General features: G+C 41.3%; 1 protein-coding gene and 1 long non-coding RNA gene across 2 annotated transcripts in view; one reads left to right on the top strand and one right to left on the bottom strand.

The window, feature by feature from the left end:
- Positions 1-519: 519 nt before the first annotated feature.
- The window catches only part of LOC133389450 (uncharacterized), a 24,269-nt gene continuing 6,591 nt past the window's right edge, over positions 520-18,197 (bottom strand). Inside the window, exons 3-4 of the long non-coding RNA XR_009764112.1 lie at positions 3,711-3,857; positions 520-3,326 (exon numbers count right to left, since the gene is read on the bottom strand). This is a non-coding gene — a long non-coding RNA (uncharacterized LOC133389450). The remainder of the gene's footprint in view (positions 3,327-3,710; positions 3,858-18,197) is intronic.
- Positions 1,297-17,513, top strand: SLC33A1 (solute carrier family 33 member 1). The gene is made up of 6 exons (XM_061637114.1): positions 1,297-2,704; positions 5,931-6,121; positions 10,831-11,015; positions 12,278-12,395; positions 15,148-15,363; positions 16,185-17,513. The coding sequence occupies exons 1-6, from the start codon at positions 1,933-1,935 to the stop codon at positions 16,350-16,352; spliced, it is 1,650 nt and encodes a 549-aa protein (XP_061493098.1). The 5' UTR covers positions 1,297-1,932; the 3' UTR covers positions 16,353-17,513.

Genomic DNA, 18,197 nt, shown 5'->3' with positions numbered 1-18,197 from the left:
TAAGTGTATACTGGATTGCAGCCTTAGTCTTACTCTGAAGCTGAAGACTGATTGAATTTATGTTAGGTGCTTGCAAGCACCATTACGAATAGGGTGGCAAAGCGCACAGCAACAAAGGTGGTTGGAAAAAAAGAGGGCAGATCCACCCCATTCATGTAAAAGCGGATTACTTCCCCGCAAAAAATCCTGGGAATTGTAGTTTTCTCCTCACAGAGGTACACATTCTCAGCGATCTTAATAAACTACAATTCCCATGATTCTTGGTTGTAGCAAGCAACGGAGAATGCAATGCTGCAAGCTATAGCTAAATGTACTGCCTTTCACTTCCGGTTCCCACTTGAAAGCAGGAGCAGGAGCCCCTTTACCCTCTCAAATCTTAGGATGCCCTGTTCTATTCTTTTGCATTGGTCTCCCCAATAATTTAAGATATGCAGACGATACCATTCTACTAGCAGAAAATAGTAATGATTTGAAACGAATGCTGATGAAAGTTGAAGAGGAAAGCATAAAAGCAGGACTACAGCTGAACGTCAAAAAGACTAAAGTAATGACAACAGAGGATTTATGTAACTTTACAGTTTGACAATGAGGACATTGAACTTGTCAAGGATTATCAATACCTTGGCACAGTCATTAACCAAAATGGAGACAATAGTCAAGAAACTAGAGGAAGGCTAGGACTGGGGAGGGCAGCTATGAGAGAACTAGAAATGGTCCTCAAATGCAAAGATGTATCACTGAACACCGAAGTCAGGATCATTCAGACCATGGTATTCCCAATCTCTATGGATACGAAAGCTGGATAGTGAAAAAAAGCAGATAAGAGAAAAATCAACTTGTTTGAAATGTGGCGTTGGAGGAGAGCTTTGCAGATACCATGGACCGGCAAATAATTGGGTGTTAGAACGAATTAAATCAGAACTATCACTAGAAGCTAAAATGATGAAACTGAGGTTATTATACTTTGGTCACATAATGAGGAGGCATGATTCATTAGAAAAGACCATAATGCTGGGAAAAACAGAAGGGAGTAGAAAAAGAGGAAGACCAAACAAGAGATGGATTGATTCCATAAAGGAAGCCACAGACCTGAACTTATAAGATCTGAACAGGATGGTTTATAACAGATGCTACTGGAGATCGCTGATTCATAGGGTCGCCATAAGTCATAATCGACTTGAGGGCACCTAACTACAACCCCAATAAACTCAGTCGAGAACAGGAAGTGTAACTCGTTTCATTGAGTCAGTCATCCCTTGCCCAATAAGAGCCGTTCTATTCTTCCTTTATCCTCCTTTTCCGCCCTCTCGTTCTCTGTTTATCTCTGATAGGATAGCTTCTAAGAGATGTAACTCCCGTTCGGCCAATAGGATAGACCCACGGCTGCCAGGACCTTTTGCTGTTTTGGCGGTACCTTTCGGGGACGGGTTGTGTTTTCATTCAGGAAGCTTTTACGGGTTGGACTGTGCCGGGTCGTGGCCTGGGGTGGGGGAGTATATTTCTGATTGATTTCGAGACCCGGCCGGGACGACGGAGGTTTTGTGTCGGTGGCTGCAACGAGGAAGAAGCGACCCCGTCTTTGGAGCGCTGCTTTCTTTCCCAGTGAAGATCCGGAAGGAGGCCCGTCGCTTCGCACAGGCAAGAGTGGCCCACAAGTGGAGAATTTGCACCTCTCTCCTCTTCTCGTTTTCTCTGTCCTTTTAGGGGGTGTGAGGAAACCTCTGACTTCGAGCCGGCTTAGCATACTCGCCACTGAGGAGTCGCTTAGGCTGGAAACAGAGGAGCGAAGAGTGGGCCGAACTGACAACCCTCCCGCTGTTCCAGAACTACCCCGCGCTGTTGGGAGCGACTTGGCTGCTATAAAGGATTTGCTGGTGGGGAACGGATCCCCTCCCTTTTCCCAGGACGGCGGCGTTGGACTGCGTGTGTGACATGTCCCCAACGATCTCCTGCAAAGACAGCAGTCGGCAACGCCGGCCTGGCAGCTACCAGAACTCGCTGGATGTGATGAAAAGTGAGTCTCCACCTCTGGACTTTTATGGAGATGGCCACGCTGAGACGGTTGGAGCAGGTGACAGAGTGGCACTTTTTCAAGAGCCAGATGTTAGACCACTTGGGACTCCCCGAGGCTATCGAGCAGAGCTCGGCAGTATCTTACTGCTCCTCTTCCTCTACGTGCTGCAGGGTATTCCTCTGGGGCTTGCGGGCAGCATTCCGCTCATCTTGCAAAGCAAAAATGTTAGCTACACAGACCAGGCTTTCTTCAGCTTTGTCTTCTGGCCTTTCAGTTTAAAGCTGCTTTGGGCCCCCTTGGTGGATGCTGTGTACTTCAGGAGCTTTGGCCGCCGCAAGTCATGGCTTGTGCCCACTCAGTACATCTTAGGGCTTTTTATGATGTACCTTTCTGTGCAGGTGGACTCCTTGCTTGGGGAAAAAGATGGCAAAACCCCAGATGTGGTGGCCCTTACAGTGACCTTCTTCTTGTTTGAGTTCCTGGCAGCCACTCAGGACATAGCTGTAGACGGCTGGGCATTGACTATGTTGTCCCGGGAGAATGTGGGCTATGCTTCCACTTGTAACTCTGTGGGCCAGACAGCTGGCTACTTCTTGGGAAATGTCTTGTTTTTGGCTCTTGAATCAGCTTCCTTCTGCAACAAGTATTTGCGGTTTCATCCCCAACCCAGAGGAATTGTAACACTTTCAGGTATCATTTGTTGAGGGGGATATAATGATAGATAGCTCAAAGAGTACCTTATACTGTATCTCATTTTCATGCTTCTATGTACTCTTCAGGTTGGAAACTTTTTACATGTAGTGTGGTAATGGTTTAGTCTAATATGGGACACTTTGGGTAGACCTCTCTTATAGAATGGCTGAAAGAATTACATGTGTGGTATTGGTCTTCAGGATTGCCATATCATCTACGCAACTGTGAGGGTTCACATTTATTTAGTAGGTGTCTGACCTTAATATGTTTGTTTGATGGAAAGCCAGTGTGTAAAGAAAACATGCTGCTATAGAAAAAGAGGAACACCAAACAAGAGATGGATTGATTCCATAAGGGAAGCCACAGACCTGAATTTACAAGATCTGAACAGGGTGGTTTATAACAGGTGCTATTGGAGGTTGTCGATTCATAGGGTCACCATGTCGTAATCGACTTGAAGGCATATAACAACAAATGTTAGCACATCTACTGAGAATATAAAGTTCTTTTACAGTTCTTTTGGCATCTGCTGCTCCATGCCAGATAGCAATTCTGCATACTCATTTTGTCCAGATTATCTTAATTGAAAATGCTGCCGCTGTATCATCTGCGTTTAACACTGATAAAAATGAGAGGTGATATACTTCAGATACGTATGAACAAAACAAAGCAAAATAATCAGATATATCATAGATATAAAACTATCTGCAAAATATGTAAAGATTTGTCAAGTTTCAGACGATTTTTGACCTCCCTTCAGAAATAGGATGAAAGGCACCACTTTCCCGTTTCCACTTTCCTGCCACCATAAAGTCCCTGTTGGTAGTGGCCAGCCTACTGGTGTAAAGGTGGTGGGCTGATTTTTACCTTGTCAAAACAGCCAGAAGTTCAGTGCTTTACCTTTACATTTCGCCAGAGGAATGAATCCACTTATGTGGGAAACTCACTTTTTTACGGAAAGTAAAGGCATGCATGCTGGGCCACCTGGAAATGGAGGGCTTACCTGGCTTCTCCCCTTGTTATCTGGAGTTAGAAGCAGTTTTTTTCCCTTTACCGAGGTGGGAGTCACTGAGAACCAAGCCAGCTTTTGTACACTCTTGCCTGTGAATTCTGTTTCTTGATCATGTTGGAACAGAATGTAGGATGTTGGCTTTAAAAAAAAAAAGATTTTCATATCATTTTTCACATATATTTCTATGGTACAGCTACTAGTAATATTTCTAATTACCAGTGGTTTATGTCAGAGTTGATAGTTAATAATAAATTGTATCCCCAGCTGATTACTGTAAAACAGCAGTATTATGTAAGCCTGTATCTACCTTTGCACTCTTAACAGCACAGTCCTAACCATTTCTGATATGCAAATCCTACTGAATAAACCTACTGGTTTAGGAATTTCTAGTCTTTGCAAACTAGGTATTTACGTGAATAGATTGTGGGATATTTCTGCAGCAACATTATACTAACATTGAGCATTGCCTTAATTCTGCCAAAGCTGCCTAATTTCAATGCATTTACATCGATCCTATGACACTTCTGCATTATTGCCACTCTGCAGCTACTGTTAAGTGCTATTAAATATGCTTTTTAATATGTTTTTAAAGCTTTTTTTAAAAAAAGATGTTTTTAAAGTTTTTTAAAACATATGTTTTAAAGACATTTTGTTTTAATATGTTTTTAAGGATTTGTTGTTGTGATATATTTTAAAGTCTGTTTTTATGATGTTTTAGAATGTTTTTACTGCTTTTGTTTGCTGCCCTGGGCTCCAACTGGGAGGGTTAATTAAATCAAATAAATAAATACAGCAAACAGAACTCCACTGTTATCTCAGCAGTATGTAACTTAATATCTTCCTTCTTAGTGAAGAAAATCCTACTCAAATATTGGATAAAAATCAGACAAGAACAGTGCTGTTCTTTGTTTTTGGTCAAACTAAAAAATACCAAGACATGAGCTAGATGTTTAAGTGTCACGGAATTACTTCCCATGTTTTGGATTTATTTATTTATTTTAAATAGTGGGTTGGGAAAAGATGTTCCTTAGCCCATTGTAGAACATTTGTTTTTATTGCATTTTACAATATTTATTTTCTGTCCTTACTGTATCTCTAGGAATATACTAATTTTATGCTTGCAACAACCAAGGTTTATGTTAGGATGAGACCAGGACAGGCCCACCAGCTCATGGCTAATCATTGCTTTGAACTCTCTAATCCAAGTTCAACATTCTACATCTCTTATCTCTCTGTAATTAAAGTTCACCATTCTATCCATCACACAGCCTTGCTTGCATCCTTGTTTTATGCTTTGCTGCATCCCTGCAACACCAGAATTTGTGATATTGCACTGGCATAAGGGCCTTTTGCATCCAAACTTATCCAGATTGTGTGTAGGTGCTTTGCACAGTGGACCAAGTTATAAAACAGTAACTTCACTGATCTTGAGACCTTTTGCACAAGCAATTTTGTGCTTATGATGTATGTAAGGTTAATGTAATAGTTCAGTGAACCCTGCTACCTGCATTAATATAAATATTTTTAGAAAGCATTAAACAAATATTGTATGCTGTTTCTCTCCTGAGAAATCTGGTTGCTGACAGAAAAAAGTTTTATGTATGAAATGAATGGAAAGTTATAGATGAATCCTTGAAACCTACTGTAATGCTTGACTCAGTATGGCTCAAAGATGCTATTGCACCATAAAATCCTAATCTAGCAACATAATTCTGTTGAGAATTATAGGCAACTATTTAATCAAACAGATACAATAAAGAGGCAACAGAGGTCCCAATGATTTCAGAATGTTTTATCTTGCTTTCTGCATGCATGTTTAATTAATCATAATGCTTCCAGCTTGTTCAATAATTTGGGTTCCTGGGATTGGAGTTATGAGTCTTTGCTTAAATGAATTCTTAAAATTTTGATTCTCCCTTATTTAATTTACTTTTTCACTGTGGTCTCCAAATATATTTCAATAGAAATTAATTTGACAGTATTTCTTTTGGTAAAGATTAAGGCTGCAGTACAGAAACTGCTTGCTTGTGTATAGTTCCCTATTTATGTAAAAGCTAATTTCGCATAAATGGATTGTGGTTTATAGCCTAGACTAAACAGTTTGCTAGAGATGGGTGCTTTTATGAAAATGCTTGTCCCAATGTTGGCATTAAATAGTATGTTTTTAGCAAAAAGTCATTATAATCGAAAAGGTGTTTTGTTCCTGTTCAGATTTCCTGTTTTTCTGGGGTGCTGTTTTCTTGATAACTACCACCTTGGTTGCACTCTTGAAAAAAGAAAATAAGGAAAGAACCCCATCAAAAGATGAAACAAAAGGCATCATGGATACATACAAGCTGCTCTTCTCAATAGTCAAAATGCCAGCAGTCCTTACATTCTGTGCCCTGATTTTAACAGCAAAAGTGAGTACATGCTTTGTGATTACCAGCTGGGAATATGTCCAATTTTTACAAGTTACTATTACTAATGGATTTATATGCTAGTCGTATAAGCCGCTGTGCCAGGAAATAAAGTTAAAGAATTGCTCTGTCTGTACATGTCATAACCTGCAATGTTGTGTTCGAGTAATGGATTGGTGCAGGATGTCACTGGTGTAATTGTACCTAGATTACTGTTACTGTGCAGGGAGCTGTTGTCATTGCACAACTCTGGAAGTTAAATGTTTATTAGTGAACTTTTATAATGAGTTTTGCAATTGATAGGTTGCAGAGCAAGCACACATGCTCCACTTCTCAACCATGAAATGTCATTGTAGCTGAGAAAGTACAAAGCAATGTGTGTGTCATCTCAGGTATGCAGTTCTGTGGGAAGAATAGGTTGGACGCCCTTTTTAGACATTACCTGGTGCACAAAGCAGCCATAGGATCATACTCCCTGATCCTGGCCCCTTAAATGCATTTGAGGTAATGTCTGGAAGAGCAAGTGTGTAGCTCTGTAACTGTGTGTGTGTAGCCTCTACATGCAAAATAGATGCCCCCTGATTATTCAAAGATTTCACGAGTGGACAAATAGAACCTGTGCACAGATGGACTCTCTCTCTCTCTCTCCCTCTCTCCCTCCCTCCCTCTCTCTCTCTCTCTCTCTCTGACATTACACTGGGAGTATGTATGGCTGAGGCCAATAGATGCAAATAGGCATGATCTTGCTTCCCCCTCATGTATGTTCACAGAAGAATGTCATAGCCTTGTTTCTAACATAGAAGTCTGAAGTATACATAATTTTTGTAGTTTATCTATATCAGTTAATGAACACTATTGTTTTGATAGGGAACCATGGGGGAAGAACTATGGCTTGGTCATAAAGCATGTACTTTGTGTGCAAAAGGTCCCTGGTTCAGTCCCTGACATTTCCAGTTAAAAAAGGATCAGGTCATAGGAAAAACTTGAGACTCAGACCCTGGAGAGTTGCTGCCTTTCAGAGCTGACAATATTGGGCTAGCTGGCTATAAGGCAGCTTCTTGTGTGTGGCTTAAAGCAAACTTGGATCAAATCTAAGCATGCTGTGAGCTACAGTTGCATTTTGGGGTATATTTTGTAGCTTTGAGTATGTCCCGTCCAGAGCTGGAACCACGAGACGGAGACGCGGGTGCAATTAAATCTTGCTTTATTAGAGTAATGGATACATCTAGGACATTGTGCTTCATATAGAAACCTGCCTTACTCACTAGAAACCCCTAACTACACTCTAGACATGCTCTGCGGCGCATGAAGGAAGTTGACTCAGCGACTCCCCTCTTTGAGAGGCCAGCTTATGTAGGGAACGTTTTCGATCGTAATCTCTGACTCCTTCGTAAGTCCTCCTGAGCCTCTCCCCTCCTAAGGCTTGCGGCAACTGGTTTTCAGAAGCATGCTGCCTCTGAGCCGTGATGGCTGTGCTCTGCCACCCTAGTCAGAGGCAGCATGCTTCTGAAAACCAGTTGCCGGAAGCCTCAGGAGGGGAGAGTGTTCTTACACTTGGGTCCTGCTTGCGGGCTTCCCCCATAACTATATCAACCTTAATTCTTTAGTTTTACCTCAAGTATTTGTTAAGGTTCCATTAGACTTGTCTTGATTATGGCCACTGTGAGAACAGGATGCTGGACTAGATGGGCCACTGGCCTGATCCAGCAGGCTCTTCTTATGTTCTTATGTCCTGTCTCTGCCCTGTCCGTTTCTCATGGCGGCGGGCACAGGGCGAGGGGGGGCGTGTTTCCAACGGCTCGTCGGAAGACACCTGCTCTTGGGCTGCAGGCTCAAGATCAGGAGGTGGCGTCATGCTGGAAGTGTCCTGGGAACTGCATGGCAAGGGAGGAGCTGGTACAACTTCTGGGGCGTCCCCTGACGGGCCCTCGGAAACAACTGGGGCGGCACACTCTCCTCTACAGAGCTCGCGCTACCCGTGGGAATTGGCTGGAGTTCAAGTTCACTGCTCCCCCCAAGGCCCCGAGCAGACTCAATAACTCCTTGGTCTTCCGCATCTTCTGGCAGCTGAGGCACCTGAAACTCATGCCTCTCCCCTCCCTGCTCCTTCAGGGAGAGCCAAGACTCAACAGAGTAATAGAAATGCCAACAAGGCTGCATTTCTCAGTGGTTAAGTCGTTTCCTATTGGATTCTTGCCTTTTCAAGTGACGGCAAGTTTTCACTCTCTGGTTGTGTTTTCTCTCCCTTTTCCTAACAGAGAACATCAGTTAGCTCTGTAATGCTAGCTGTCCTGTTCCTTTTCTTATTTTCCTACACCGCTCTCTGACATGGGAAGGAGAAAGAGAGAGCCCTGTGCTCTGTCTCCATAGAGCTGCTCTTGCTCTGACGGAGAGTCTATAGCATGCAGTCTGTAGGGGAGGACAAGAGCCATTGTCATTAGCACCCTGCTGGGTGCATTTGAAGAATCATATCTTAGCTTTAATAAGCAGCCATATAAACGAGGCTTTTGCCTACAGCACCATGCCTCCTTCCTTCATGGTGTGCCACAATGGATCCTAGAAATCTTCAATTAACAATACTTTCTTGTTACATCTGAAACAAGAAAAAGCTATGGTTACCATGGTTTGAAGTTGGTTTGCTTGTTCTGAAGCCAGTAACCATAGTTTTTTCTGGATCAGATTTAATTGTTCAGTAGTTGGTATCCTGGCATAGTACAGTGTGCCAAGGAGGGAAGGGGTGGCACAGCAACAGAGCTCATGGGCAAAATGCTTATGCATGTCTTATTAAGATGAGGTACAATGGTTCAGACCAGGCCGCTGTGAACAGCACAGCAGGCAAGGCAGCCGTCTTGTATGGTATCCTCTTTGTCAACTGGCAACAATGGGAATGTTGTGGTAGTTACCACTCCTTTATATTTTTCCTGGGTTTTTTTGTTTTACTTTTTGTTTGCTTTGTAATCTGCAAGACTGCATAAACAATGTGCTACCAAACCATCTCTGCCAGGCAGTTGTACAATAAACAGTTGTTGAACGAGTTTGTTTGGATAACAAGCTCAACAACTGAATGGCAGCAGAGTTGTTTCTTAGTGGCTTTATTTTTGCTGTAAAAGGAAAGTGTTGGCCTGTTTGGGGGAAACCCAATTAAATATCCCAGAAGAGTATGGCTAGTTAGCTGAACAGGAATAGTCCACACCACAGTATTTTATTACAGGTCCTATTTGTTAAACATAAGCACTCAATCTTTGGATTGTTACTTGGGCCATGTTTATGCAGCCTTGATAGCATTAGAAGATTATTGATCCAAGAATCATTTCTGTATAGCCTCCCATATCTATAAATAAAATAATAAATAAATAAAATCTACCCTGATATGGTTATCAAAAGTGTTGCTTCCTGTCACAAATTTGGAATGGTTTTGTTTGTTCAGGAAATTGGTATCTGAATACAAGAGACTAATTCAAATTGTATTTTGGGGAAATATTTTAACATGATGATCAGTGCTTCTTTGGATAAGAGCCACTGTGGCTCATAGGATAGGGTAGCCTTGTGGCTTGCTGCCTGTTCAGGTTAAGTAGGTTAAGATTCCCCCCTGAAACACTCTGGCCATAGCTAACAGGCCCACCATAGTCTGAGCTTCCAAACATATAAAAGACATACCATGGTTTAGAACTGCTTGTGTGTTTTCATCTGTTCAGCACTCAGCTTCACAAATTCACTCCCATCTCCATCATGCAACAGCCTCTTGAGACAGCAACAGTAATAACTGGTGGTTTGTCAGTGGCTTGTGAATATAATGGCAAATTACAGTTAGCATGAACTATAATTTGCAAAGCAATCTCAAATCATGGTTTGATATCCTGGCTTGATTGCCCCTCACTAAACATGTTTTATGAACTGACATAGGCTCAGGTGAAAAAACAAATGATGGTTTTGCATAATGTCTGACAGCAATCAGTTCTATCGGCAGAGAGGCAAGATTTAATTTGCCTAATCCAGTGGTAGGAGCTGGGAACCTGTGGAGTCATGGGATAACAACTCCCATCAACCTCAGCCAGCAGGGTCAGTTCCAAAGAGCAGCCAGCTGGGGCCCTGACCGAGGGCCTCTGGGGCTACAGGGGCCCAAAGGGCCCCTCCGCTCCCCTTCCGCGATTCATGGCAGGATTGTGCTACGCACGCGCATCCCTGCCATGAGCCAAGATGGTGACAGAGGCTTCAGCCCCTTAGGGAATCATCGGCCACCATCTTGGTTAAGGGCAGTGCTGCGCATGCAACTGCAAAACAGCTGAGAAAGGTAGGTTAAGCAAGGGAATGGCGAGGGCTCTGAAGTTTTTGCCGTGCGATCTGCGGCAGCAATCCTGCCGCGAATCGCCGAAGGGGAGTGCTGGGGCTGGCTTCTGCCCAAGGGCCCCGGCATCTCTGGGGCCAGCCCTGTCAGCCAGCATGGCCAATGGTCAGGGATGACTTAAGTTGTAGTTCAGCAACATCTGGAGGGCCACAGGTTCCCTCTCCCTCATCTGTTTTTTAAACATTTACTTGCTAGTCTTGGCCATGGTGTTGGGAGCTTGGATCTGGATTCAGGTTCTAGATAGTCCAGGCATGGCAGACCTTAAATGAGTTGCTATGCGGTACAGCAGAAAATCCAAGGGCCTACTGGCTTGTTGTGATGGTGGCGGGGAATGTGTGAGAGAGTGTAAAACAATTTTATGTTGCAGATTGGATTTTCGGCAGCAGATGCAGTTACAGGCCTCAAACTGGTAGAAGAAGGAGTACCTAAAGAACACTTGGCTCTACTTGCTGTTCCAATGGTTCCACTGCAGATCATATTGCCTCTGATTATCAGCAAATACACAGCAGGTCCACAGCCCCTGAACACATTTTACAAAGCTATGCCATTTAGGTAAAACCTCTTGATAGTTAAACCTGTTAATATACATTAATATGTTAATTTGGAACTATAATTTTATAACCATTAAAAGCAATGAGATGTGCATGTCAGGATTTTATTTGGTAAGCTTTACAGTGGTTGTTGGCTTGAAATCCCTTTGAAGTGAGGTAGCACCATACAAGAACTGCGCTTCATTAAAATTCTCCTTCAAATGGAACAAATGTTTTATTTTCCACACTTTCATTAGATGAGCCCCTTCTCCTTTTAGTTAATGGTACTACCTATGCTGGGAGTAATTTGGTCTGTTAGGGCTGTTTTTGTCAGGTCCATAAAAACCACAGAATCAGTTTGGTGGACCAATTACTTTCTTCCAGCCTTTATGGATGGGAAACAATAGGTTAGGAGTAGCCAACGTGGTGCTCTCCTGATGTTTTGGACTACAACTCCCATCACTCTTCATTGACCATGCTGGCTTGGGCTGATGGGAGTTGGAGTCCACAACATCTGGACAGCATTACGTTGGCTACCCCTGGGTTCAGTATCTTGGTATCAGGTGGTCTGAATTCAGTATTAATGTGGTCTACCTCGCCGAGAATTCCTGTAATCTACTCGTGTGTTAAACTTACAAAGGAAGATGCATGTGATCTCTTTCTAGTTAAGGCTTAAATAATTAAGAGATCCTCGAAATACACTTTTATGGCTATGTTTGCAAGTCACACTAAGTCAACCATGGCTTAGCGTGAATGTGCTGGCTCTTGAGATCACACATTTGCTTTGTGCCTCCCTGGGCTTTGTAGGTTAGCACAGGACAGCAGTTAAACCAAGGTTTGGCCTAGCATATTGTCAGAACCTGGGATTGTGGCTAAGGTCTCTCCTCCTTTACCATGATCTGTAACTGGAAGAGGCCTTAACCACGATCCAGGGTTTGGACAACATGGAGGAGCAAATTGGGCGCAAACCCCTCTCTGAGAGCCAGCATGTTTGTGTAGTCATGATAAGCCGTGTTCAGGGTTGCCATGACATGCAAAGCAGGCCTTATTTAAGGTGCTTTACTGAATCAACCCAGGGTCCGCCTTCTTCACAACCAGCTAGTAGCCCACCAGAAATTGCCCAGTGAATCACCAGTGGATCATAATCTCTGCCCGCCCCACTGCACCCCAGAACTACATCTTGTCAAAAATCTTGAGTTGTCTTACTAGTTTCTATTGATATAATGCAGGGAGGATGAAGGTGTTCAGTTCCTCAAGATGTTTTCCCTTATCTTTTCTCTACAGGTTACTGTTTGGATTGGAATTTGCTCTCTTGGTTTGGTGGACTCCCAAAGTAAAATATGAAGGAGGATTTCCTATCTATTACTATATTATACTGTTGCTGAGTTATGCTTTGCATCAGGTAACAAGTTGCTATATTTTTTTCTATTATGAGTAGAGTCTTCTGTGTAGGTGAAGGCTTTACTTTTTTTAACAGCCTCTCTCTCTTTTGTAATATGTGACCAATGTATTGTGCTTGGGCTTTGTTACCACTTCAGGTATATGCAAATTCCTAAAATACACTTGTCTACTCTTTACAAGTCTTTATTGTTGCTTTTAATTCTAGGGAAGGATGGATCAGCTCCTTTCTGTTCTATGTCAATTTTGAATGAGTTTAATCTTAAATATAACCCATCTTGCTTTCTGCACATTAAAAAAAATGAAAATTTCACATTTAAGTCGTATGCATTTTCCTCTAAACTATGCATTTTATATTCACATTTTCATGTGAACTTTTCTATCTGTATGCACCTTATTTTACAATGGGCATTCCTCCTCTAAAATACACATTTTTGAACTGAGATTTTATCATGAAATTCAAAAGTGCAGTCTAACTGCCTTTTGATCCTCATATGTCTGAGAACTGTGAATTAGATCACTTTGCTTTAAAATGTGGACAAAATGAAATTCTCACCCATTCCCTGTTAATACTTGTCTTATTTTAATAGTTGGATTATCCATAACATAGTTAAGCAAAGAAATACAGCAAAAGGAATTCATTTTTGTAAATACTGTTTGAGTGTTTGCTTTTGAAAGCATGCATTCTTTTTAGAACTTATTTTCAAGGTTTTACATTTTATACACCATACAAGAAAAAGTATGGCATAAGTGCAGCAAGACATCATTAGGATTACCAAGAACATGCAACAACTTCCAAACTATTTGCACATATTGTGTTATATGTACTACAACACTGCCAGTCATTCATATAATTGTGTGTCTTGGATTTCTGAATGTTACACAGATTGTCAAAATAGTAACTAAATGGATTGCTTCGGAATGCTCTAAGAAATGCATAAATAATATGCTTTTACTTTGAAGTGTGTGTGTTTGAGGTATCTGAAGACAAGACTGCATTATATATCAACTGGGAGCAAGCCCCTTCAGTGGTAGGTTGAGTAGATATCTATAGGATTGCACTGTAAGTCGTAAATGAGTCTATATAAGAGTTAAACTGTTAGATGGCCTTGACACCAAGTCCAAGATGAAGGCTAGTTTTACCCAGTGTGATAGATGATGGACCAACAGAATGGCCAGTCTACTTCTAGACTCCCAAGAGTAGCGATACACATTCAAAATTAGGACTATTGGGCAGCAGATACCTTTACAGAAGCAAACTAGCTCTAAAGATCAGTATCCCTTCATGTTGCCCTGGGATCCTCTGGAAGGAAGGATGGGATATCTCAATCGTCCCAGAGTGCAGGACACGAAATAATGGGCTCAAGTTACAGGAAGCCACATTTCGAATGAGCATCAGGAAAAACTTCCTAACTGTTAGAGGGGCACAACAATGGAACCAATTACCTAGGGAGGTTGTGGGCTCTCCAATATTGGAGGCTTTCAAGAGGCAGCTGGACAGTCACCTGTCAAGTATGCTTTAAGTTGGATTCCTGTATTGAGCAGGGGGTTAGACTTGATGGCCTTTTAGTCCCAACTCTACTATACTGTCATTCTACGATTCTGTGATAGTAAGATCATCTTCCACTATCTGCATTTCCAGAGTTAGTGCAGGATAATTCGGGGGGAGTACATTCACACTGTAGCTTTCCCCCAGAGTGAACAATCTTTCCCTGTATAAGTGTGTCATCTTCCCCCAGTCCTCTACCGTAATGTATTTGTTTTCTGCAACCTCTATATCCCTTGAGCCTGCTTTCAAGCAAAACTGCTCCTGACTCATTCACCAGATGTTCTTTTCCAGTGGTGCAAAATAGATAGGGAGGCTCACCTTCTACTAAGGACCCTCTTTGCTTGAGGCGTCTTACCACTCCTCTTCATATTCTATACTGCTGTCTGTCTCACATTTTCTCACTGAGGTCTTTCCTCTCACAAACATTGCTAACCATCCCCCCTTCCCGGAGAGGACCTTATTATCCTGGTGGATTCTCATTGGAATAATCACTGTCCAAAAATCACTTTTGCCTAAACCTTACCTACTTAGACAGCTCATTCCCACCCTTCACCCCTTCCTGGGGCAGATATTAAAACTGTCGCAATTCATCAGGAAATGAGGCGGGGAAACAGGTGTCCCTACTCAACATGTGATTCTGCTCTTATTGGGTATCGCTAGAGTGGAACAAGACATGGCATGGATCATAGAGTTGCAATCAAAAATAGCAATCATGCATCTAGTTTCCAATCATGATATGAAACATAAATAGTCATATCTACCTATTACTGGTCCACATTATGGACTGGTGCTGAGTGGGGAAGGGGATCCACACAGTGACATGATCCCACTTCAAGTGTTTTCTAAAGTGTTAGGTAGGGGAAGAAGGGATTTAGATGCAGTCTTGCTGTTTTTGTGTGATCTATGCTATGTCTAGGTGCATGTCTTCCCTAATAAGATGGATGCAGAACAGCTGCTTTTGTTTGTTGCTCCCTATAAGGAATGTAAAAATGGGAATCTGTAGCTTTTAGACTTCCTTCTAAGCCCTCAGCAGCTCTCAATAGCTGGCACATTTTGGCTATATTTCATGTTAAAAGGGAGCCACACAATGTTTAAAAGTAAATTTCATAAACATAACTACATAATTAGACATTTCAGTAAAGTAACAGTTACTACTTGAAGCTGTTTTCTTGCCTGATTCTCCTTGTGTTCCTTTGTCTTTCCCCAGGTTACACTGTATAGCATGTATGTTGCTATCATGGCTTTCAATGCCAAAGTTAGCGACCCACTCATTGGAGGAACATACATGACACTACTTAACACAGTCTCAAATTTGGGAGGAAACTGGCCTGCAACATTAGCTCTTTGGCTTGTGGATCCACTTACAGCAAAGGAGTGTGTTGGAGCTCAAGGACACAACTGCGGGACTACAGCTGCTGCAGAAGTAAGTTTAGTACAGGAAAGGCTTTCGTTCTAATACTAGTCTCCGTATAGTGACACTGACTTGCTACATTGATTTTTTTATTTCTGTTTCAAAAACTTGAAAAGGCATAGTAGGAGTGGCTTTTATTTTTACATATTATCAAAGTTTATATTAAATTGCATCCACAGTTAAAATGATTTGCACATCCTGCTTAAGCCCCTTGTCTTTCCAGCAGTTATTAAACCTCCCATAACAATACTACCCTTGCTATGCAGGACCTTTGCTTTGCTTAGTCCAGCTTATTGGATTTGAACACTGTAATTCTAGCCATATAGTAGAATGAAAGCAAGGTTGTAGAGCTTTTCCCGAATACAGAGAGAAGGTTATCTTCTGCTCTGGCTGCAATCTACATGCTTTGATTCTCCTTTTCTTTCACTAGGCATTACTGAGGGGGCATTATGAAGCTTAAGGCAGCTATGCTACTCCGTTTTCTCCCTCCACTGGCCCAATCACTTTTCAGTGTTCTCTACAAGTCTCTTGTGGGCCGTTTGGTGTGAAGCAGTTCAAAGAAATGGAAACCTGGCTCTGTAATAATAGGAAAACTGGGTGATACCAAAGGTTAAACATACTTGGAGTAGGCCACTGAAATAAATAAACTTACGCAACATCCATTGATTTCAGTGGGCTTACTCTGAATATGACTTAGCTGGATAACACCCAGTATACTTTATGTCAAAAGCACTGTGTTCATCTATAATGCTTCATCAGTTCTTTTTAACTTACTCTGTTAATATGTACATCTATATAACATCTTTCACCTCCTTCCCCATTCTCTGTTGCAGCTTTGCACAAAAGAAGGTGGATCTTGTATTATTACCCTGGATGGTTATTACGTGGAATCCGTAATATGCATGACTTTGGGATTTGTTTGGTGGCTCTTTCTTGGACCCAAATTCAAAAAGCTGCAGGATGAGAGAGCATCTTCATGGAAATGCAGAAGAACCAGTTAATAAAAAAAACTAGCAAAAGTTGTTATGGTCTTATCCCATAATGAGTACACAAGAGAACAATGCATCTGTGTAGAAAAGATGGCCAGTTTATACATGCCAAATGACTTTACAAAAATCAAGCCAGGAAAGTAGTATATGGATCAGTGATAAAAGCATACACACCCCTGGCAAAATTACCTTTTAAGGTTAAAATAAGTAAGTCATACTCAAAACAGCACTTTAAAACTACATAGCTGTTCTGCTAACTTGCAGTATCTGCCTTTTTTCTTCTGATTGATTTGTTTAACAGTGCTAAACAAAACTTTCATGAAATGATAACTTTTTGATTTAAATATATGCATTGAATGTACATAGTAAAAGAAGCTACAGAGAAAACAAACAATATGGTACATTCCTCCCCTCCCTCTTTGAATTGCTTTATATTGCTGACCGTAACTAAACTTTATGGGAGAAAACAATGCATAGCAACAGATTCTCTCAGGAGTGTTTTCCTGGCTTCTATAAGCTTTAAAGATTTAGAAGAGGAGTATTTTTATAATGGTGAAAGTTTAGTGTTTTTTTCCCCAGTGTGCACACTTGACTTCCAAGGCACTTTGATTTCCAAATAAAAGTTTCTTCACTGCAGCATTAGTGTGAGGGGGAATGGCTCACTAGGTACTTAAAATTGACACAACTGGTAGAAAGGCGGCAGGCATATTGACCAGTACTGGAGAAAAGGCTTCCAAAAGATTAGGAGCACGTATAAGGTCAGTGAGTTCAGTTTATGTGAAGAAGGAAATACGTGGTTTCTCAAGAATTGATCATACTTTTTGTGTGTGTGTGACATTGGAACTCAAGGGACTACGCAAAAGATGCAGTGCCTTTTGAAAAGAAGTTGTGTAAGATAGTGATAAATTGTCAGTACTTCTCATGTTTTAGAACATTCATATCATTCTAATACAAGAGAGTCATTCAATCATTCCCAGCTGATGCTAGGAATCTATTAACTGGTAAAGCATTGTTACAATTATCATTAAGAGGGATTCTTCTCTTTAGTGCCTTTAAGATGTACATGATGTATCAACTAAAAAGGGGGCCCTATTATAGTATGCTGGTTGTATTTGGTACATCTTTCATATTAAAATACCTTCAAAAGGTATGACAGGCTAGTGTCATACTCTTGATGCTGTCTCAGTTTTACTGGTTATTTCAAGAGGTCAGTTTTTTCTGAAATGGATATTCTTGATTCCAAGTGAATCTGTGATTTACGTGTACTGTTTTTCTTTTAAACCACTTTTCAGAGTGTAAATAAATGTTAAGTCTGTTTGAAAAAGAAGCTAACACAGATCTTAAGCACACTTACATAAGTGCCACTGAAATTAGTGGGACTTGATTCCAGGTAAATGCAGATAGGATCACAGGATTGGAAAGAATTTTGACCTTATCAGCCGAGGTAAAAAAATATTCTTCGCCTTCCTTTGATCTATAGTCCTCTCCTTTTGAAGAATAAGGTGGGTCACAGTTAAGCAGTGTATAACCTAAACCACCAACACCTTTAGGACAAGTACCTGGATTTATTTTAGAGTATTGTTATTTAACTGATTTATTTTAGGGATGGCTGCAACCTTAAATCTATATCCTCAGCAGTAAATTTTTACAGTAATAGAAAAATTCCAGGACTGCTCTAAATAGGATTTTAAGGTTGCACCATATCACTGATATTCATAAACAAGTTAAAACGGCAATGCTCTGATTGAATTTGTGGACCTAAACTAGATGAATTCCAGAAACTACTTAGTTTGTTATTTAGGCAGGTAAGTTAGGTTGTTTATTGCTTCACTGTGGCCAGTTGTTTGGTATGTTCTA

The sequence above is a fragment of the Rhineura floridana genome, chromosome 7 (genome assembly GCF_030035675.1).
Source record: "Rhineura floridana isolate rRhiFlo1 chromosome 7, rRhiFlo1.hap2, whole genome shotgun sequence".
NCBI classification, from domain to species: Eukaryota; Metazoa; Chordata; class Lepidosauria; order Squamata; family Rhineuridae; genus Rhineura; species Rhineura floridana.
This window is presented reverse-complemented; position numbering and strand designations above follow the sequence as displayed.

Coding starts and splice junctions, on each gene's coding strand:
- SLC33A1 (XM_061637114.1), top strand. CDS start 1,933: ATGTCCCCAACGATCTCCTGCAAAGACAGCAGTCGGCAACGCCGGCCT. Junction 2,705..5,930: donor AGGAATTGTAACACTTTCAG/GTATCATTTGTT, acceptor GTTCCTGTTCAG/ATTTCCTGTTTTTCTGGGGT. Junction 12,396..15,147: donor TGAGTTATGCTTTGCATCAG/GTAACAAGTTGC, acceptor GTCTTTCCCCAG/GTTACACTGTATAGCATGTA.